We start from the raw sequence: 23,127 nt of genomic DNA, 5'->3' as shown, positions 1-23,127 counted from the left end.
CCATCTACAGGGAATCAACTAGAAGAAGGGTCATCAAAAAGTTCATGGAAAATGCATTTTATGAAGGAAGTGTGCATGCATTTCAAGATTTCTTGCACTAAAATAAATTTAGTTTTGAATTCCACTTTGTGCTAATTTTTTGAAGTATCTTCAAAATAACAAATGACATTGCGAGCATAAAATATGCCAGGCCCTATGCTAAGAGCATTATATAAATTATATTCTTGACAAACCAAAGTAGATATTAGTACCTTTCTTTTACAGACAAGGAAACTGAGGTACAGGAAAAGTAAATAACTTGTTCAAGGTCACAGGTTAGTAAATTTTACCCACTGGACAGGCATTTGCCCTAGCATTTAAGACACCCATTAGGATGTCTTAAATGTACCTGGTTTTAATTCTTGGCTCTGGGCCTTGACTCCAGCTTCTGACAAATGCAGACCCTGGAAGGCTCAAGTGATTGGATTCCTGCCAATCATGGGGGAGACAAGGACTGAGTTCCTGGCTCCCAACTTTGGCCCTGGCCCAGCCCCAACCATAGCAGGCATTTGGAGAGTGAATCACCAGTTGGGTGTAGCACGTTCTCTCTGTATATCTGTCTCCCCTATTCTCTGTCTCTGTCTCTTGAATAAATAAATTTAAAATATTTTTAAAGCTAACAATTGCTTGGTTCCAGCATTAGAAGTTAATTTTCAGAAAAATCCTTGCAGATGGATAGTGTTAGAGCTACTCATTGCTTGCAAGTAACCTGAGGCTCTGAGAACTTAAGCCCAAAGTGGTAGAGCAGTAGGTAGATCTGGAATCCAAACCTCAGCTCTCTATTCCAGAGGCACAGCCCTCCCTCTAACTGCATGCTGCATGACTGACCTGTCTGGTTAGAAAGATGAAATTCTGTACTCAGCTTTCCTGAGATCTTCCTGTCCCTTCTGTGTAGCTCCACACAGGAGCTTCTACCATGGAGCTGTGCACACAACAAGTGCTCAAGGCTTCCTGGCCACTTCCTGCGGATGGTTTCTGCCTGGTTTCAGCTTCCACTAGTGAACACTAAAGCTGTTTCATCATGGTGCCCACGTTTTACTTTTGCTTTTTTTAGTAGGATTTCTGTTTTAAATCACAAATTTCCTTCCACAGACATTAGCAATCAAAGAGTCTCCTGAGCATGTCTAGAGTGACTAGCACATGTGGGGCTGTGCACCACATGATGTGGGGTGCTGTCACCTTCCAAACTGTGACCTTGAAATGGAGTAAGAAAAAAAGCACTAATCCCAGCTCTGACCCCAACATGCAGAATTTGTATTTGCTCTCTAAACCTCATTGTTTCCATATGTAAAATAGCAATGTTGAACTAAAATTATTTCAATCCAGCTCAAGCTAAAAACTTGATAGAATGAAGCCATGCCCCAGGAAGTCAGAGTGGTGGTAGAGTTTTCTTCACTAGTCACGCCCCCTCCCCAATTATTCTCCTGTCTGTGGGCCCCACAATTTTATCTTGCTCTAATATAAAAATAACTGATCAAAATACTAGCTTGGCTTTGAAGTCATCAAGAGCCCCTGCTGCCTCCTTACAGGGTAGATTCAAGAGGTGTGCCTCTGACCCCTCTGTTCCTGCTGCTGGGACTACAGAGGCATTTTAGCCCTTCCCACCCCTAATCTTCCAGTGCATCTAGAGACAAACCATGTAAAAAAGCAACCTTTAAAAGCCGCACTGTATTTTTAGGATTTCTTTTTAGTCATAATCCTATGAGCGATACAGCAGCCCGTCTCCCTGATAGAGCACAATCCATATAAAAAACATGAAATATGTACTGCCACAAAACCCAGTGGAAAAGTGCCTTTTCTTCCCTGAAGACTTCCCATTAGCGATCTGAAGACTGACCCCAGGACAGACTTTTGTTATTACTCTTGTCCAATTCCATATGATGGGTTTTCAAAGCCAAGGGGCAACCTACCATTTGTACATGGTAGACACTCATTATAGGTCACTGGCTCTGTAATATATTAAAACAAACGACTTTCTACAAGGAACTGTGACTCAAACTCCATTTGAAGCTTGAAGAGTCTGTTAATTGATTTTGCTAATTATATCACACAAAATCACTTTATGGTAGATTTTCCATTGAAAAGTTAACCACCTTCCCAAAGTGTCCAATTGTCCCCTCCTAGGGTAGTGATCAGGCAGCCAGATCAGCTGAAAAGGGAGGTGGGACTGGTGTTAGTTTACAAAACAATGGATTTGCAGAGAACGGAAGTCAGTGTTCTTGGCCAAAGGTTGGCTCAGGAGTCAGAGGGACCACGTACAGGAAGGTGCCAATCCAAATGGGCTGGGGAAGAAAGCCAGAAAGGGGGTCTAAGGTGAAAGCTTTTACCAGGCAGGAGATGCTACAGACCAACTCCAAGAGCTCAGTGATGTAACACAACAGAAGTTTATTTCTCACCAACAGTGTGCAGCTTGCATGGGCTGGCAAAGGACTGCTCCTCACAGTCACTCAGGACACAGGCTAGTGACTGCTTTGCCATCCACAGCCATGCCATCTGCATACAACATATGCCTCCTTCAGTTTCTGCGTCTGGGGTGAGAGACAATGGAGGATGTGGACTTTGCATTGCCCTGTGCAAAAAAAGAGGCATACCGCTTCTTCACACATGCCATTGGCTAGAATCACTCAGATGACCGCACCTACCTGCACAGTTTGCTGGAATCTATCATGTGGCCAGGAAAGGAAAGCAAGGTGATCCTGAGCATGCATAATGCCCACCAAGGCAGTCTAGAATCAGAACTGCAGGATGGAGGGGCAGGTGTTGGACAGGCAGCAGGGGAACCTGTAAAAATTCCTAGAAGCACTCGGCACAGCCCTTCTCCTCTTGGGGTTACAAAGAACTCTATGGCTGTCAATAGATTCTTAGAAATTTTACAGTGCCTGGAAAATTTTAGCTTTTAAAGGGTTTACAGTTCTATAACTTTAGCATTCTATCAATTTAATCTTCATCACACCTACAACCCAATTCCCCAGTAAAATTATGTGAAGTATAATTATGAAATCTCTAATTATATTCATCATTCAGAGACCCTAAGGAATTTATTATTGAAATTTTCCACAATCCTAAATTCCTACCCTTGATAAAACCAAGTCAGCCTGCATATGCTCCTAGATTCATAATCCCACATGGGATTTAAGGATTAGGAATCAGAGATAGATAGATGACTTTGCATTTTTTGAAGTTAAATTTCCAACTACTAAATTTCTCCTACTGCCTTCTATCTCTCTCTTGCTCTCATTCTCTCTCTCAGTTGATGCTTCCGCTGGTTCACCCCCCAAATGGTCACTACGGCCAGTGCGCTGCACTGATCCGAAGCCAGGAGCCAGGTGCTTCCTCCTGGTCTCCCGTGCAGGTGCAGGGCCCAAGTACTTGGGCCATCCTCCACTGCACTCCTGGGCCACAGCAGAGAGCTGGACTGAAAGAGGAGCAACCAGGACAGAATCTGGTGCCACAACCAGGATTAGAACCCGGGGTGCTGGCGCCGCAGGCAGAGGATTAGCCTAGTGAGCCGCAGTGCCGGCCCCCTCTCAGTTGATTCTAACAAAAGTTTTAAACCTTTCCATATTGTTTCTCATCTTTTTCCAATTCCTAAGACAAAAGATAACATCATTTTATCTAACTGCATTATTTTCAGAATCCCCTATCAGAAAGAAAGGTTTCCTTTATTTAACTGAGTTTAGTTTTATTGCCTGTAAAATAGGAATAATAGAATGTGCTTCACAGAATTGTGAGAATTAATGAGGTGGCAGAGACTTTGGAGAGTGAAATCAGAACAGTTTAGAGTCAAACAAATTTTTTGAGATAAGGCTGCTTTTCCTTACTTATCCAAAACTGAGAAACTAAATACATGTATATGCTGAAGTGAGAGACACTGATGTGTGTAAGCCATTTGGCATTCCTCCTGGCACAAACAATCCCTTTGTAATGGCATTATTAATATCACCGTTACTATTACTGTCACTGTTACCTGCTGCTACTTCTAATGCATCACTCCCAGCACTATTATATAGGTTTTCTTTAGATCTTTGTTTTAATTAAATAAACTGCTTATAGACATAGCTCTTTCTCCCCAAGGATTTTTTTTTTTTTTTGCCAAAATGCAAGAATGTTTCTCATATGGTGAGGGCCGAATAAACTGATCATAAGCTGAAAGTATGTTTTAAAACAAAAATACATTTACCACACCTAACCTACCAAATGTCACAGCTTAACAACAAGGTATACCATAGAATACCTGTGTTTCCTCTCATGATGTCATGGTTGACCGGGAGCTGTGCTCACTTCCACTGCCCTGCATCTGAGATAGGATCATACTGCACGTCACTAGCGTGGAGAAAAAGACCAAAATTCAGAATTCAACGTGTGGTTTCTACTGAATGCATGTCCCTTTGTACCATTGTAAAGTCAAACCATCTTAAGCCAGGGACCGTCTCTAGTTTAGTTTCTACTCCTAAGACTGCCTGACTTCTCTTCCTCTTTGCACCACTATTCTCTTTTTGCGGTGGTTCCTGGAATGGTAACTGTAGCAGACGCGGAGTCCTGCTTCTTTATTGACACTGAAATGCTCAATGGTGTAGTTACTCTCATTTCCTTTTATGAATTGCAGTGCCAGTGGCAGATATCAAAGCTGTGGTGACGGGAAAGGACTGCCCCCACATGAAAGAGAAAGGTGCCCTTAAACAAAACAAGGTATGACTTCAAAATTATTGCAAATAGCTCTATCTGCACAGTGCAGTCAGCGACTCTGATGGCCCTGCTTTATAGCAGTGTGTGTGCGTGTGTGCATGTGTGTTTAAACAGTTGCACATCTGTTACTCAGTTTTCCTTTCACTTTTCCTGATTCATTTTGCATATTTTACCCCTACTCTTCTCCTGACCATTTTTCAAAGGCTCACTGTCTCTTCCATTCTCCCACTTGCTGTTTACTCCCACCCACCCCTAGGAGCCGTGCTCTCAGCTGTCTAAAGCCTCCTCTAGTTACCTCCAACCATTCACTGGGCCTAACCCAATCTCTTGTTGGTGTCCACTTCACTTTTCCCTTCTCCCACTCCAATCTCTTTCATTTCCTCTGGCTAAAAACATCCCCACTCTAGCCTTCCTACGGTCTCTTCGCAACTTGGGACGGGCAAATATCAACTGATTAATGCAATCTTAGAAAACCTAAGGGTCTGATGTCCTTCAGGACCATGGACAGTAGACTGTGGTCTCAGACCTGGCTTAAAGGAAAAAATTTCCCAAAATGTGGGTGCTATGAAGCCCCCTTCACTTTGCAACACTTATCATCCCCTCCTGGCTTACCAACTGCTGTCACCATGACAGTCCACATTCTGTCAGAAAAGGTGCAGTGTTGGGTGGCAAAGGAGTAGGGGAGCATTATCCAGAAAGATGGCAGAATTTCCTTGGACACTGGTTTACAGGTATTTGCCTCTGGGGGATTTGTTTAAATCTCCTGGCACCTTGTGATATATACCACCCATGGATACAGCTATGCAGATGTATCTGGATGTTCCAGATGCATTGATACCCCGAATGCCACACAGATCAATATGTCATTCTGTATGTCCAGCATCAGTATCTAAGAGGAAAACCAAAATAATGTGCATCCTACTTATCAATCAGGGTTAAAATAAACAGCCCCTGGTCTATAACTTCAAACATTCTAAGACAGAGTTGAGTCCAGGTCTTGTCAGGCTGGCCCTATCTATGGTTAAAGAAAAGCAAAACAACCATGATAGTACTATTCTGGATGAAAGGACTGGGAGGACACAGCCAAGGAGGCTACTTTGAAATCTGTGCTTCTTAAGTTACATAAATACAACCTGCCTCAAGTCCAGTGTCACGACATGTAGGACTTAATGCACTTAAATGACAAGGGTAATGATGTAAGGGCGTGTCTGAAAACCCAGGCTCTCTGTTATAGCACCTCCAGGGAGTTTCACTTCTCTCTTCCCTATGATGGGGAACTCAGTGGTTCTCTAGCCCGTGAGGTTCCAGAGGAGCATCCTTCCCTATAGCAGCAAGGCTCCAGGTGCCATCGTCTGCCTCTTGTGGGGCAGATTTTCCGCAACACCAGCAGGAATGCCATATACTCAGCATGTCCGTGTTCCCTCCAGAATCTCAGGGAGCACTGGCTCAGCTCAGCTCCAGCCGAGGTCCCCATGGTTATATAACACTTGCAGCTGAGCAAGAAACCATGTGGGCACATTGGTAGCAACGAGAGTCTGTAAGTCCAAGAGGGCCAGGACAGTTGGAGCTGGCAGTGAGGCAGCCTTGTGTTGGATCCACCAGTGGACTTCAGTTGCAGGCCAATCATCACCCTGGAACGAGGAGAATCAGATGCATCACAGAGACTCACAACCAAACTGCTTACCTAGAGCACAGTCCATGAGAGCACTGAATTGTGGGAACACTTATGGCAATTCTGATGAATCACTGTAGTCTACACTGTAGACTAGTGTGAGATGAAGAAACTCTTGGAGGCTGCAGTCTTGGAGTGGGGCACAGTTTCACGGCTTTACCCACCAGAAGGAGGTTCTCACAGTGGAGATCTGAGACTCCCCCCTGGGACTCTGACAGAGGTGTAGAAGACTGACTATGAAATAGGTCAGAGCCTTCTCCATAATAATGTCCTGTGTTTCAGGCCTTTATCCCAGTTAGGAGAGTAATTCCTCCCATTCCAGCTTGTGTTGGCCTTCCTGTCTCAACTGTGGGATTCGAGGTGAGGGAGACATAGTAAATAGCCTTCAGGCTGTCAAAGAAACGATGGGAAACTAGAGCCAGGGTAAAAGGGAAGAAGCCATGGCAGTAAATCTGCCCTACTGGGGAAACGCTTGAGAAGATGACAGCCCCAGGATGCAAGATTTCAGTGGAAGATTATAGAATGCTGAACCTCTCCCATGCCCTACCACCACTCCAGCAAAACTGCAAACTAATGGCAGTGGATTATAGCTGAATGAACTTCAGAGACAAGAGACACTCTCTAAAGAAGAATACTTAGTCAAAGAAGAGAAACAATGAGACCAGGGCCCTGAAGCCTGTGGCACTTGCCACTAGAGTAAACATAAATACAGCCCAGAGCACTGCAAGGTTAATATAAATCATCTCTCTAGAGGCCTATTTACCTCACTTTCTGTTACCTGATACATTGTGTCTAGATTGCAACAAAAAAGTAGAGGCATGACAAAACAGTAAGAGAAAAGCACAGTCGGAAGAAACAAAGTAGTCGTAAGAACTAGACTCTAGTGTGACACAGAAATCAAAATTGTCAGAGATTTTTAAATAATTATGATTAGAAATATGACAGGTGCTAGTGAAAAAAGTAGATATCATGCAAGAACAGGTGGGTAATGCAAGGGTAGAAGGGAAACTGAATCAAAAGGAAAGTCTACAGTTCAGAAACACTGAAATGAAAAATGTTTTTGATGGACGCATCAGTAGACTTGAGGTGGCTGAGGAAATACGTAAGTGAGCTTGGATATAGTTTGGTAGAAACTCCTAAACTAAAATACAAAGAGGAGAAGAGATGAATAAATCAGAACATCAAAGAATTATGCGACAGTTGTGAAAGTTATGACATACATGTAATTGGAAGACCAGAGAAGAAAGAGAATGGAACAGAGGAAATTCTGAAACAATAATGGCCAAGGACTTTCCAGAATTATCAAACCACAGATCCAGGAAGTTGAAAGGACACCAAGGAGGATAAATACTATTAAAAAAAAACACCTAGATATATCATGTTCAGACTGAACAAAGCCAAAGTTAAAAAGACAATCTTGAAAGGAGCAGAGGGAAAAAACACATTATCCATAGAAGAACAAAGATGAGACTTAGGGTGGACTTCTCAACCGAAACTAAGCAGGCGAGAGGAGCATGCAGTGATATGTTTGTAGTGTTAAAAAGAAAAACGATCCGCACAGAATTCCATATCCAGTGAAATTGCCCTTCAAGCATGAAGGAAAATTAAAGATCTTTTTTTCAGATGAACAAAACCCAAGGGAATTCCTTGCCAGCAGACATGCTCTGCAGGGAATGTTGAGAGAATTGCTTCAGCCAAAAGGAAAATTATATCAGTCAGAAACCTGGATCCATGGGAAGAAAAATGAGTTTGGAGAAAAAAATAAATGAAGATAAAATGAAAATATTGATTTCTTATTGTTTATCCATCTTTAATATAACTACTCTTAGTTAAAAATAATGATAATGGGGTGAGCTTTTCACCTAGTAGTTAAAATGCCCATTGAGATGCCTATATCCTATATTGGAGTGATGGGTTTGACACCTGGCTCCAGCATCTCCTAACTCTGACTCCCTGTTAACATGAACACATGGAGGCAGCAGTGATGGCTCAAGTTCCTGCCACCCATGTGGGAGACCTATTTTGAGTTCCCTGTTCCTGGATTGTGCCCAACCCAGCTCTGGCCACTGTGGGCATTTGGGGGAGTGAATAAGTGGATAGCAGCCTTCATTCATTCTATTCTCTTTCTCATTCTCATTCTCATTCATTCTCTCTCCTTCTCTCCCTCTCTCTCTCTCTCAAAAAGAAAAATAGAAATAAAATAATTATAGTAAGAATGTTGGTTAATTAAAGCATATGGGTAAATGAAATGGCATACTTATAAAATACTAAGTTTTTAAAAAGTAGAAAGCAAAAAATGGAAGAGAAAGAAAAATGCAAGCAATAGGAAAGAGTAAGAAACATTGTCCTATTACTCTAACCATATCAATAGCACTTTGGATATAAATGCTCTAATCGCATCAGTTAAAAGAGCAAGATTGTCAGACTGGTTAAAATAACCAGAAGATAATCCCACTTAAAATATAACATCAAGATAGGCTTAAAATAATGACATGGAAAAAGACATACCATGCCAACACTTTTCAAAAGAAAGCTCAAGTGCCTGTATTAATTTCAGACAAATCCATCTTCAAAATAAAATTATCAAGGAGCTAAGTCTCCAAGAGCATGTAACATCTTAAACATATTTGTGCTGAAGAAGAACACATCAACATACATGAATTAAAAACTCATATAACTGAAAGCATAAATAGAAAAATCCATTATTATATTGAAGACCTCAACATCCCCCTGTCAGTGATCAATAGATCAAGCAAGCAGAATTTCAGAAAGGATATTGATGGCATGAACAGCACCATCAATCAATTTGACCTAATTGACATTAATAAAATAATCTACCAAACCACAGCAGAATACACAATTCTTCTCAAGCTCACAGGAAACATTCACCCAGAGAGACTACCTCTGGACCACAAAACACTTCTTAACAAATTTAAAAGAACAACAATCACACAAAGTGTGCCCTGAGATTACAACAGAATTATACTAGAAATTATTTCTAAATATTTATTTGAAGGGCAGAGCAACAGAGAGATGGAGGGAGGAAGGGAACGAGGGATGGGGAGAGAGAGAAAGTTCTCCCAACCCCTGATTCATGCTCCAAAAGGCCTCAACAGCCAGGACTAAGCCAAGACAAAGCCAAGAGCCAGGAACGCCATCCTGGTCTCACACATGGCTGGGAGAGGCCCAAGAACTTCAGCTCTCCTCCACTGCTTTCCCAGTCTCATTAGCAGGAAACTCGATTGGAAACAAAGTAGCTGTGATTCCAACCTGTACTCCAATATGGCAGTGAAGTCCCAAGTCGTGGCTTAAGCTGCTGTGCCACAATGCTGGCCCCCATACTAGAAATTAATGCAGAAACATGTCTGGAAAACCCCAAAATATTTGAAAATTTAATACTTTCTAAATAGCACAGAGTTCAAAGAAGTCTTAGGAGGAATCACAAAATTTCTATTTAGTTTTAAATAAAATATGTTATCCAAATGTATGGGAATGTACTTAGAGTGACATTTATAGTACTAAATACATGTATTGGGAAAGAAGATATAAAATCATTAAAATTTCTACCTTAGAGCACTCAATAAAGAAGAGAAATTTAGTTAAGCAAGCATAAGAACAGAATTAATAAAATTTAGAATAGAAATCAGTAGAGAATACCAGTAAAACCAAAAGGTGATTCACTGACACAATGAAGAAATTTACAAATGTATTAGGCTGACTATCCAAGAAAAAATGAGAGAAGACACAGGTCATCAATGTCAAAACAGGTGTGGAGATGATGATCTCATTTGAACATATTACACATGTAGGTGGATTTGGCCTTCTTGTAACTTTTTCTCCTTAAAGGAGACTGACAAACAGAGAAAATTGTGCTTTCCAACCTTTTTTGCCATTGTACTTATAAAATATTGGGTGAGGGACCTGCATGGTGGTGCAGCAGGTTGAGCTACCATTGTGATGCTGGTCTCCCATGTTGGAGTGCCAGTTCGTGTCACAGCTGCTCTGCTTCTGATCCAGCTTCCTACTAATGTGCCTGGGAGGCATCAGAATATGTCCCAAATAACTTTGGTCCCTGCCACCCACATGGGAGACCCAGATGGAGTTCTGGCTTCAACCTGGCCCAGTCCTGTCTATCGCAGCATTTTGGGGAGTAAACCAGATCTCTCTCTCTCTCTCTCCCTCTCTCTCTCTCTGTCACTCTGCCTTTTGAATAAATAAGTATTTTAATTAGATGGATGACAGATTAATAAATGAATGAACAGATGGATGGATGGATAAAAATGCATGAATCATTGATTGATGGATGGAACATATCAATTGAAACAGGTACATGAGACTACAAATGGAGAATACTGCCAGGGAGTCACTGGCCCAGACGTTCTAGCCACCCCAATCCTTCTGTTCTACTTTGAAGTGGCAACATCTGCACCATCCTGGCTCCTTTATGTACATATACATGAAAAATATTTGTCTTGTAAGATTCATAGTATTCACACGTATACCTAGTGCATCAGGCAGAACATCAAAAGGCAGAAGAAAGGCCCCGTTCTACGTCCCACGCCCACACCCCTTCTCCCAGTACTGCAGAGACTTCCTCTTCTGCCTCTGGGACATCTGGGTAGAAAAGATGAGACTTCCAGCTTGAAAGGAGAGTTGACCAAAATGTGTCCATCGGAGATCTGGCAGCACAGGCTGGGTGGGCAGAAGCTCAGGCTCACTGCTGGCTCTCCAGACGGTTTTTCCAGATGAGGAGCAGCTTCTGACATTCTTGTGCCGTGGACTCTTGGCTGACTACTCCCTGAGCAAGGCAGCCTGACAGTAGCATTGAAGCAGTCACTTGATTAACAACAGAGGCTTAGACACTTAGGGTCCTCTCACCCGTTCAGCATGAGCCTGGGAACAGAAAGAGCGAGAGGACTGGTCCTTTCTCTCGAGGTGTTTACCACAGTGGCATTTGTGTTTATGGTCAAAACATTGTCCCATCAGCCCTGGAGCAGCCAAGACACAGTGAGCCCTGGACATAGGGTAGTGAACAGGCCAGATGGGGCCCTGGCCTCCTGGAACTTAGAGGCTAATGTGTGAAACACAGGTCAGTGCAGCAGGCACATTTCTATTGGCACAGAATTCCAGATTTTTCATGGAGAGATTAGAAAATTCCAGAATGAGATTGAAAAGAATTATCATGGTTGATAGCCATTCAGCAGGAAGACTTTGATTTTTAAGAATTCTGAATGCAAGCTCTATAACTTAGAAAATAAGTTCATTTGTTGCTGTGCATTTTCAGTTGAGCCTTTTTGGTCCTTGTGTCACCAAATCTGAGGCCTCTGTAAACGGTCAACCTGTATCCCGCGAGGGAAGAGCTCAGCGGACCCCGCTGATCCGGAAAGGAGTGCATTTGGTCTAAGAGAGGCTTTCAGCTCCTCACGTGCCAGAATCCTGCTTTGGTTTTCCCAGTGGGATTCTTTTTTCACACATCTTATTCAATTAGAGTATACATACCAAGAAATGCACATAAACGTACAGATAAATGAGTTTTGGTCCTCTTATCACAAGATTATTGAACCTGAAACAAGAAGAAGGGTCTACCAGAGGCAATGTTCTAGCATCAGCTTTAAACCCCGGCCTGAAACAAACTGCTGTTTACACAGATTTACTTCATTAATTCATTCGCTCAGTAGGTATACAGAGCATCTTCTTTGTGCCAGCTGCCAGGCATCCAAAGACGAATATGGCCTGGTCCCTGATTGAAGATGTCCAACAGCTAAGATTTCTGTATAAGTTATCTTCAAAAAGTTCATGGAAATATATATTGTGGAAAAAATTATGGATTTAAAACATTTTTACACTAAAATAAATTTACCTTTTAATTTGACTTTCCATGAACTTTTTAAAGTACACTTGTATAAACAAGCAGTTACAATTCATTATATCTATTCCCACAAAATTTGAGCACACGGGAGCCTAGGAGTATTTTTTTAAAGATTTATTTATTTATTTACTGAAAGAGTTACACAGAGAGATGAGAGGTAGAGAGAGAGAGAGGTCTTCCACCTGATGGTTCACTTCCCAATTGGCCACAACGGCCGGAGTTGCGCCGATCCAAAGCCAGGAGCCAGGAGCTTCTTCTGGGTCTCCCACACGAGTGCAGGGGCCCAAGGACTTGGGCCATCTTCTACTGCTTTCCCAGGCCATAGCAGAGAGCTGGAATGGAAGTGGAGCAGCCAGGTCTATGAACCAGCACCCATATGGGATGCTGGCGCTTCAGGCCAGGGTGTTAACCCGCTGCACCACAGCACTGGCCCCCAGCCTAGGAGTATTGAGAAAGGCTTCTGGAGGCAAGAACATCCCAGCTGGGTCTATGGAAAGGAATTGGTCAGGGGAAAGGGGAAGTAAAAGGAGGCTTTCCAGGGAGTAACAGTGTGTGAAAAGATACACACATGTGAAAGAACATCCTCTGATTGGGAAACATTGGATTCCTTTTTTTTTAAGATTTTATTTTTATTTATTTATTTTGAGAGGCAGAGTTACAGACAGTGAGAGGGAGAGACAGAGATAAAGGTCTTGCATCAGCTGGTTCACTCCCCAAATGGCTGCAACAGCCAAAGCTGGACCAATCCAAAGCCAGGAGCTTCTTCCTGGTCTCCCACATGAGTGCAGGGGCCCAAGCACTTGAGCCATCTTCTGCTTTCCCAGGGCATAGCAGAGAGCTGGATCAGAAGAGGAGCAGCTGAGACTAGAACTGGTACCCATATGGGATGCCGTCGCTGCAGGTGGAAGATTAACCTATTGCGCCACAGCTTTCCCCAAAACAATGGACTTCATATGTAGAAAAGACAGGGGCAGAGAGAAGGGTAGGGAACTAGAACTATTGGCCAGCAATGCTGCTAAGATAGATTGGGACCAGAAAGTTGTAGCTGCTTAAGGAACCAGTCCCCTATTATGTTATGAATGAGAGATTTTTGTCTTCTAAAATAGAAACTCAAACACAACAGTATATAGGTAACGTTGTGCTGTAGCTATGAAATCTACTATTTCTGTAGCCATTTAGTGCCCACACACATGCCAAAACCTATCCTGCATCTCTCATCCAAATACTTTACCTTCAAGATGACCTGGATAGACGAAGAACCAGCATAGTTAGGTGAATGCTGGGTGTTAATGCCAAATGTGGTAAATTAGCCCAATCCAAGAACAGCAGTCAGCACTGTATAACTGTAGACTGATAACATTGCTGCAGAAAACTCTGCTCTTGTATTGTCAGTCTGTCATTTGCCCCAAGAAGACGGCAGACCCCCAAACCAAGGTGTCATTTCTTTGAGCATCCCTTTCCCATGGTGCCTTGTCCACGGGGGCCAGATGGTTGAGTCCAGGGGTCAGAGGCTCCACGGCCTAGAGGGCTGCTCCTCCAGCCTTCCCTCTCTCCAGAACTTAGTGCATTCAGGTCTTTCTCCCCAGGGCAAGGTGGTCAGTGGGACTCAGTGGTACAGAGGATAAGGAGAAGTTGCTCCTTGAATAAAAGTGTTCACTGCAATAAATCCAGAGTGAATAAAAGACCTTCAGTAGTGAGCAGCAAAGCCCCAGCGCTAACAATGAGTGTTGTGGTGTGCAGCAGGAAGCCCCAGAGGGGGACGTTGACCCAGTTCCTGACAGCTTATTCCACCACCACCTGGCACTTCTCTCCCTCACGGAGTTTGGGCAGGTGGCAGCTTCTGCAGTGTTAGCCCAAGAGGCGCCATCGCTCTTGGCTCTGCAGCCTCCCTACTCCAAGTGCTGAAGAGCTGACCTCCACCGGCAACTCAATGACAACAAGCCGGAGACATCAATAAAACCCATTATAAATAAGAGCACCCTTTAACACAGGCGTGTGGCTCAGAGAATTAATTCCTCCCACCCCCTCCCAGGCAGCCTTGGTGAAATTAAAGTGGGGATTGACATTCTCACGAATTTCCCATTTCCTGCCTGTGTTTATCAGGAATCTAGGTCATGACAGCTCTGATCATTCCCGTCCCAAGCAGAACACATCATAGAAGGGCAAAGCCCGAAGTTTGCACAGCCCCCTCTTTTTTCTTTCTTCTCTGCCCCCTGCAGAAGAGAAGGTGACAATCATGCTGACACTCTCGGCTCCAGTGACTTCAGTAGCTAGGCCAGGGCTTGTATCTGAACTAAAGTGGTGGTCACACTGGCTGTCAGCTGTCCTCCCAAGTGGATGGTCAGCCACGTGGTTTCCCTGAGCAAAGCAGCAGGTGACCCTATGCCGCGGTAACCCCTGGACCCGTTGTTCACAAGTAACTCTCTCTAGTCAGAGCATTTCCCCAGTGAATGACTCTAAAATTACCAAGAAGTCTTCCTTGATACCAACATTCATTATCTCAAAACAATTTTTCTAAATTTATAAAATTACAGAATATAACATTTTTTGGGAAAAATAATCCTAAGAAGAGATAATGACCTATGAATCCCAGCATCTCAGCATAATTATTTTCATTTCACATATTTGCTTCTGGTCTCTGTCCACAAGTAGGCATTGAGTATAATTGTGATCACAATGCACATGGTATTCATTTCACCTGCTTTCTTTCACTTACTATAAGTTCTTAATAATTGTCATACTAAATAGCTGCCCAATTATATTTCTATTGGTTGCCAATTTGTGACTTCTTCAATATCCAAAGGAAAGAAAGGTATTTAGTTTCTCATAATTTTCCTACAGATAAAAATGTATCATATATACTTGCTTTTGAGTTTTTTTAGCAATAACCCTAGGAGTGAGATGCCTGGTTCTTGAGATTTTCTTTTTGAAGGATGATACCAGTGTGTGGTACTAGTAGTAAGGCCATGACCATTTTAATTGTGAATTAAATGACTCAAGAGGGGTACGCATGTCCCATTTCAGAGTGCCTGCATTCAGTTCCCAGCTGCGGCTCCTCCGCTCCAGCTTCCTGCCAGTGCAGACCCTGGCTGGCAACAGTGATGGCTCACGTCACTGGGTTTCTGCCACTCACATGGGAGACTCGAATTGAGTTCTGGCTCCCATCCCTGGCTACTGCAGACATTTGAGGAATGAATCATGGATAGATGCTCGCTCGCTCTCTCTCCCCCATCCCTGTTTCTCTCTCTCTCTCTTCCTCCCTCTCTGCCTCCCTCTCTCCCTCCCAAATACATCAAATATTAAAATATGTTAAAACAAAACATTTTTAATGATCCAAGCAATATGTTTTTGGAAACAGAGGCCAAATTTGATGGAAACTTGGGTGAGCCTCCTTTATCACATTATGATCTACACTGGGCAGGCCTAATTGGAGGCATAAGGAAGGAAAAGAGTGAAAAATGAGAAGAGAGGGAATTTTTGCAGAGTAGCTGCCGGCCCATGACTCAGCATTCTGTCCTTCGCCCGTTGCTGTTTCTGGCAGGGTGAGGAGACGTCTGAATGGGAGACACTAGAAGGTCCAGCCTAAAACAGGAGCTGCTCCCGCTTAGTGAGGAGACAGCTGGAGGTCAGATAGACACAGGCCAACTCCATGAGAGAGCCAGAAATAACTCAGTGTGGGCTGCTTTGGAAGAAGCATCCAGCTAGCACCGGAAAGGAGTCTTTAATCCGTCAAAAATCTGGAGGCATTGATCTCATCTCTTTGCCTTCCATCGTCTTTCTGGGGCACACCTGCTGTGAGTCACTGGCCAAAGACAAATCTTCTGACAGATATTGAAGCAGAGAATGGTGTGGGGAGATCTGGCTACCTAAGAAAGAAAGCTTCATGGGAAACTATTGACTAGGGAAGTGCCCAGGTTGCAGCAGGGGAGAGGGGCGCTCAGCACAGAGGAGGCAGGTGCGCCAGAACACACGTGTTCAAGCAAGGCTGAGGCCTGATCAGGAGCCAGTGAGGGTGTGGAGATGTGCTGATGAGTCTCCTCTTCCGGAATATCCCTGCTGACTGCCCAGACAGCTAAAATGACCATTGTGCCCAACCTTGGTACAGCAGTTACAATTTAAGAAGTGTATTTTAAAGCACATGTTAGGCCGGCGCCGTGGCTTAACAGGCTAATCTTCCGCCTTGCGGCGCCGGCACACCAAGTTCTAGTCCCGGTCGGGGCGCCGGATTCTATCCTAGTTGCCCTTCTTCCAGGCCAGCTCTCTGCTGTGGCCCGGGGAGGCAGTGGAGGATGGCCCAAGTCCTTGGGCCCTGCACCCCATGGGAGACCAGGAGAAGCTCCTGGCTTCGGATCAGCGCGATGCGCCGGCTGCAGCGGCCATTGGAGGGTGAACCAACGGCAAAGGAAGACCCTTCTCTCTGTCTCTCTCTCTCACTATCCACTCTGCCTGTCAAAAAAAAAAAAAAAAAAAAAAAAAAAGCACATGTTAAACGTGACACGGAGTTGCCTAAGGCAAGGCACCAGCTGTGAGGAAATGCAAGCCCCCTGGGACCTACGTACTCACCGGATGCTCAGGGATTCTGTCCCTAGAGCTAATGCTTTGCCCTTATACCACACAGTCTCCGGTGTATAAAATCTGCATTTGGTGTAGCCTTTGCTCCGCAGCAGTTCAAAATCAAAGGAGAGGCATGGAGATGGTGGGTTCCCCAGAAGCCTCAGTACCTGCATTGCAGGGAGTTCACACCCCCAGGGACTTCTTTCTCTTTGGGGTGATAGAAGGTAAAGCAACACTAACTGCTGCTGACTGGCAGAGCCTTGCTGTTTTCCATGGTCTCCCTGGAAGGCAGATGCTGAGGAAGGAAGAACAGCAGAGCTTTGGGGCTCTGTGGTCTCGGACAACTCACTGACCCTCCCTAAGCCTTGCCCTTAGATGGTAATCCTTGCTGCACAGGCCGGCATGAGAATGGAATGAGATGGCTCACGCAGACCTCAGTGCAGGGAAGGGATGACGTTGTGAGCCTCGGAACGCATGCTCCTGCTTCCCGTCAGCCTCCTCGCTGCCCCCCCGGTCTGTTTCACATCCAATCAGCAGCCATTGTAACTGTCAAAAGGATTGTGCCAGTTTTTCTTATAGTGTTTTTTTTTTTTTTTTCCTAATCTCTCCTAGGAGGTGCTTGAACTTGCTTTCTCCATCTTGTATGACTCCAACTGCCAACTGAACTTCATCGCTCCTGACAAGCATGAGGTAAGGGTCTCTGTGGAGTTAATTTGTGAGAGAATGTTATGTCTTCTCCAGAAAAGCGAGAAGGAAGAATATTGGGAAGATGAAATTTCATTTGAAAAAAAGCCTGTCTGAGAAAATCACGAACAAAGAGCCATCTCGTTGATTTGTGACAGAATCAAAATTTCTTAAAAAAACTGTTACAACAGGTTCCGGTTCTTAACAGCTTAAAGATCATGATCAAGAAAAAAAGCGTGTAAATGCCCCAGGCCCAGCAAAGGTATCATTGCTATCCCAGCTGAAAAGATGGTCCTGGCTAAAGCTTTGGTTTTCATTGAGTATTTAATTTTCAGATAAACTAGTTCTCTATTTTTCAAAACATCTGATGAAGAGGTTTCTACCAGATTCCTCAAAGCTATTTTAAATGGTTTAGGGCTGTGTCTGCTGGTGGGGTTTTATTTTCTAGATGCTTTCGTTGCCTTTTGACATCTTGTGATAAGTGTAATTTGTTTCCCTTCTTGAAGCGTGCAGTCAGCTGCATTTTAGATATTTAGCATACATCTAGGAAAATGGATTTGTAAGATCAAGTAGCAGTTACGGTTGATTTAACTTTTTCTCTTGTAAACTAGAGCCCAGCATCGTGCTTGAGACTTTTTATTTTTAGATAATACCACTCGAATTTTTGTTTTGCATGCAGTTGCATAAACAGCTTTTAGAAAGAAAGGGAACATTTTAACAGAATTTGACTTTTGTTTCCAATTTCCCCTAGGAGATTTAGCTCATTTAGAAGTTATTCAGTACTATCTGGTTTTCACTGGTTTGAAGCTTTTGAATAAAATTGTACATCCCAAAGAAAGAGAAAAGATTAGATACAAATCCTGCATTTAGAATGGTCCTTAAGTATAATTCAGTGTCATTTGACATTTAATTTGCATAAGGGTAAGACTCTGTCTTCATCGTTCTCAAAATAGATGCCGATTCTACTGTTCTGGTTTTAAATGAAATCACGGTTATGCACAGGCCGCCAAGTTCATGATGTATAGAGCTGTGCAGAAAACTACATAAAATAGTGGAAACTTTAGTGTTACTTAAATCAATTCAAGGCTGTTTTTTCAGTGTGCACAAAGTCCAGATAGGAATGCATGCTGTGGGACTGCCACATTGTACCACTTCTTGTTGATACAATATGGGGGAAAACACCAGACACTTGTGAATACATTTGACTTCTTCAGATCACTTTTGTATCTGTCACCTCATTCTATTTTCATCACTGTCCCCTAAAATAGTAAGTTAGTTTTATAATCTCCCATGAAGGGGAGAGAGACTTCCCAAAACTGTATACCTCAGTGATATAAAGGATAACAGTAGTTTCAAGGAGCCCATCTGGCTCTCTGCTGGCCACTACTAAATTCTGTGTGTATTTCACCTTTCTTGGTTTTTACTTATCTCTAAAAGAAACAAAATAATATTATCCCCAGACCTGGCTGTTGCAGCCATTTGGGAAATAAACCATTGAAATGAAGAGCTTTCTCTCTCTCTCTTTCATTTCTGATGCTCCACCTTTCAAATAAATAATTCTTTTTAAAAAAGAGTACCCAGTAATTTTGACCATCAGGAAGGAAGCAGCAGAGGGCTACTTCCTGACTCTGCTGAGAAGCTCAAAGGCACAGCTGGATACTTTGGCTCCAGAGTGGGAAGTGGCTGTCATGGTGTGGACTTCCTAGATGCATGGGACAGGCAGAGACTAGCTCATTAGAACAGGGACCACGACTGGAGTCAGGAAAGAAGCAAGTGTGGCCTAACTTTGGGTCCAGAAGTGTTGGGACATATCCCACCACACCTTTAAGTCAGACTCCCTGGTGGGATGTTAGACAGATTCCTGGAGTGGTGCAGAATTCGAGTCTTCCATTCTTGCATGGAAGAGCATAGGCACTGGAGTCAGGTGGCCTAGGTGCGGATCCCACCCAGTCCACCATGACTGAGTCACCAGGAAGTAACTTCTCTGTGCCTCTGTTCTCTCCTCTGTAAACAGAGATCATGAGGGAAGTGCCAAGTGCACAGAAATGCTGTGAATATGCCAGAACACGGTAGGCAAAGCACTTAAGCCACAGCCTTGCACACATTAAGTATTCACTAAATGGTAGTTATTTTTACTGCTCTGTTACTGCCATCAGTAATGATCTCTGTCGCCCCCTTCTCCTGCCAGTACTGTATCTGGACAGATGGCTTGAATGCACTGCTCGGGAAGGACATGATGAGCGACCTGACACGGAATGACCTGGACACCCTGCTCAGCATGGAGATCAAGCTCCGCCTCCTGGACCTGGAAAACATTCAGATCCCCGACGCACCCCCGCCCATCCCCAAGGAGCCCAGCAACTACGACTTTGTCTATGACTGTAACTGAAGTGGTGGGGCCTGGCCACGCCCCCCCCCCTCCAAAACTGGAAAATCTAGCTAACAGGAGAGAGGAATGAAAACACGCCCACGCCTAGGAATCCTCTTTTGGAAAAGGGAAGCTCTAGGTCAACACTTCTTGCAGCCTCCTCTCTGGCCCCAGCATTTTGTGGCCCCTGCCTGGTGTCTTGCTCACCTCCCTGACTCTGTCTCTCGATTCCACTGCTTTAAATCACTTCCCGTTGCTGCAGTCCAGTGGTGGGACAAGAGCAAAAGTCACCACCAATAAGAGAGCAAAAGGGCCCTTCTAGCCGAACCCCCTCTTCCTTCATGGAGTAGGAAAACCAGCAGCCCCAGACTGCCCCCAGACTTGTCCTGCACCCAAGGGCAGGTCCACAGGAGGCAGCCTAGCTGCTTGATGAGAAGACAAACCAAACACCACATCCTCCATCTCCTTCTCTCTAGGGTCAACTCACACTACCAGTTCCATTCGAGTTGAGAACTGCTTTCAAATCTCTCTCCTCCATCCCAACTTTGACCTTGCCCTGGTCCTTTTGGCCCCAAAAGCAGCAGCAGCAACAGCAGCAGCAGCAGCAGCAGCAGCCTCATCATAGTCCTCGCCAGCACTGGCTCTCCCAGACAGCCCACAGAACAAGGGCCCACGCTAACCTCGCGTCTGCACTGTGACCGTGACCAACCTTCCCTCTGCACTAGCTAGTCTTGGGTTTCCTCTCCCTGCCCCAGCCCAGATCTGCCTTCATTTCCACACACGCTCCTAGCCTCTTAGCTGAAAGCACAAATGGTGAAATCAGTAGTTATGCTCCATCTCTAATAGACTAAACCTAAAAGCCTCTCCGTCAGGCGTTGCTCTCTGAGGGTTTGGTGTGACCTTCTCCTGAAGGGTCCTGGTGCAACACAGGTCCGCAGGATGGTCCAGACATCCAAGTTTACATCATTGTAATTATTACAGGTATTTACGTTCTGCAAGGGTTTGGGGTTCAGTTTGTTTTTTGTTTGTTGTTTTTCTTTTTCCTTTTGTTTTTGTACAAAAGAGTCTAACATTTTTTGCCAAACAGATATATATTTAATGAAAAGAAGAGATACATAAATGTGTGTACTTTTCAATTTTTTTTAATTATTTTAATCCCAAACATCTTCCTAAGAATAACATTCCCTTAAACATGCTGTGGAATAAACTTAATTGTGATGACTTGGGGTGCTGGTGCTTTGATTTGGTAACTTGAGTTCTTGCTAGCCAATCATCAGTATCACCTGGGAGCTTGTTAGACATGCAAAATATGAGACCCCCGCCCTTTCAGACCTACTGCTGAATCAAGTGGTTCAGTGCACATTAGTTTCAGAAACATTGGTCTAGGGGACTCTGAGCATCAGTCAAGAACTTCGCTTCCAAGAAGACCATGTCTCACTGAGAAAAACGAACCCACTATATGGAAGTATGACCTGTTCATGGTGCATTGCTGCCTCTTGACTATGACTTTCTCTTTTTTTTACATATTTATTTTTTTCTTTCTTACCATTATATGCAGTCTTCAAAAAGTTCATGGAAAGTGTGTATTTGGAAAAAAATGGATTTCACAATTTCTTTGCACCAAAGTAAACTTATCTTTTACCTTCACTTTTCCCTGAGCTCTCTGAAGTACCCTCATATGATGTACAAAACTGGAAAAGTTAAACCATGGCAGTTTTGAAGGAGCACATTTAACAGTGAAAACAAATGCAAACCAACAGACCCAGAATAAATTAAGCCAGAGCTAAATAAATCTAACTGTAAATTAATAAATTGGAGATCAGAACTCCACAAAGGATTCTTCTTAGGTCAGTTCTACTGACAGCATCAGGTGGATCATTAACTACGAGGGCGGGGCTGGACGTGAGGGCAGAAGAGCCCAAGTGTGCAGAACTGAGCATGGTGTGTCACAGGCCTCTCTGGACTCACAGTACATGCTGTACAGGCTGATGACTGCTCTTTATTGTCATCAAGATGTGCAGTTGTAGGCCGACCTGGTGTGAGATGACATGGTCCAGGGCACTCCATAAATGGCAGCAAAAGCTCCACCGTGCTGCATAATCACTCACAGGGAGTCATTCTTCCCATCAGAGCACCCACACCTGAGGGTCAGATTAGCAATTCCTTTAGCATCAAGCTTCGGTGTTACTAACATGTATGCCTTTCATGCCAGATGCATGCATTGGTCTCCTCATCATCATGGTAAGATGATGAATGAGGTCAAAGGAAACCGAGTCACTATATTTACTGAGGCATGATCAATTACAAGACCTTACCCATGAAGATGATGGAAATTGCCTGGACCAAGATATCTGTGGTCCCAGAACTCTGAGTTTAAGAGATCGATGGGTTGTGTGACACTGGGAAGAACCATCCCCCGTCTCTGGCACTTCTGTTGATGCATTACGTGGAAACAAACCCTCTCAGGACTATTGAAAAGAGCATGCTCCTGTGTCACCCTGGACTCTCCTCCCCCGGCCTGTGAGCCCCTGAGGCTACATCAGTTTTATTCTCTAGTCTTCCCTTTTCTGGCAAGGTGGTCAAAGGTTACTGCCCATATACGGCTGTCTCATCTGTGCTCTCCAGGTTGCCCAAGGCTTTTTGCCCATTTAGTGAGCCTATCACCTCAAGCTCAGCTCCCACTGCCCACGGTTTCCAGGTCTAGGCAGATAAGCCAAGTTCAAGGCAGATGGGAAGCAGGAAGGCTGATTTTGTCAATCCACCCAAGTTGGCTTCTCTACGTTTTGTACTTGAAATAAAATTGATCATTTATTCTTGTTTAAAACTCACAGGAGGAAGGGTAATTTGCCCTCTCCAGCCACTATGACTACTTTTAAAGGTAGGAAAACCTAGTAGTTGTTGCAAAAGAGAAAGCACAGAGCTGAATGTTTCTTGAAGCTATTTGCAAGTCTATTCTAACTCCGATTACATGCTGAAGCATGCCCTACCTTCCTGCTTGGATAAAGAGTGAGGCAGCCCATTGTCCCTAGTGTCATACACACCTTTTATCCATTTTGTTTTAGTTTTGAAGATATCTCACAGGTAACAAACTTTTGACTTTAAGGAGGAAATAAAAACACCCCATTCAGTAATCAAAAGTGTTATTAGAACTAAACACTAGTACTGCAACAAGAATGAGCTTTGTAAATTTAGGGAAAACACAGCCCAGTCATTTTGTCAAATATGAACCAAATAGCTGGGGGAGTGGTATAGTGG

The 23,127-nt window shown here is 43.8% G+C and overlaps 1 protein-coding gene across 5 annotated transcripts in view; it reads left to right on the top strand.

Moving 5' to 3' along the window:
• ELMO1 (engulfment and cell motility 1) overlaps positions 1–21,098 on the top strand; it is a 565,441-nt gene extending 544,343 nt beyond the window's left edge. For all 5 annotated transcript variants that reach the window (XM_062178895.1, XM_062178893.1, XM_062178898.1 and 2 more), the window contains exons 20-22: positions 4,646–4,728; positions 17,433–17,510; positions 19,693–21,098. In XM_062178895.1, the coding sequence (XP_062034879.1) occupies positions 4,646–4,728; positions 17,433–17,510; positions 19,693–19,893 (362 nt within the window). In that variant the 3' untranslated portion in view covers positions 19,894–21,098. The remainder of the gene's footprint in view (positions 1–4,645; positions 4,729–17,432; positions 17,511–19,692) is intronic.
• Positions 21,099–23,127: the final 2,029 nt, after the last annotated feature.

The sequence above is a fragment of the Lepus europaeus genome, chromosome 20, assembly GCF_033115175.1.
Source record: "Lepus europaeus isolate LE1 chromosome 20, mLepTim1.pri, whole genome shotgun sequence".
NCBI classification, from domain to species: domain Eukaryota; kingdom Metazoa; phylum Chordata; class Mammalia; order Lagomorpha; family Leporidae; genus Lepus; species Lepus europaeus.
This window is presented reverse-complemented; position numbering and strand designations above follow the sequence as displayed.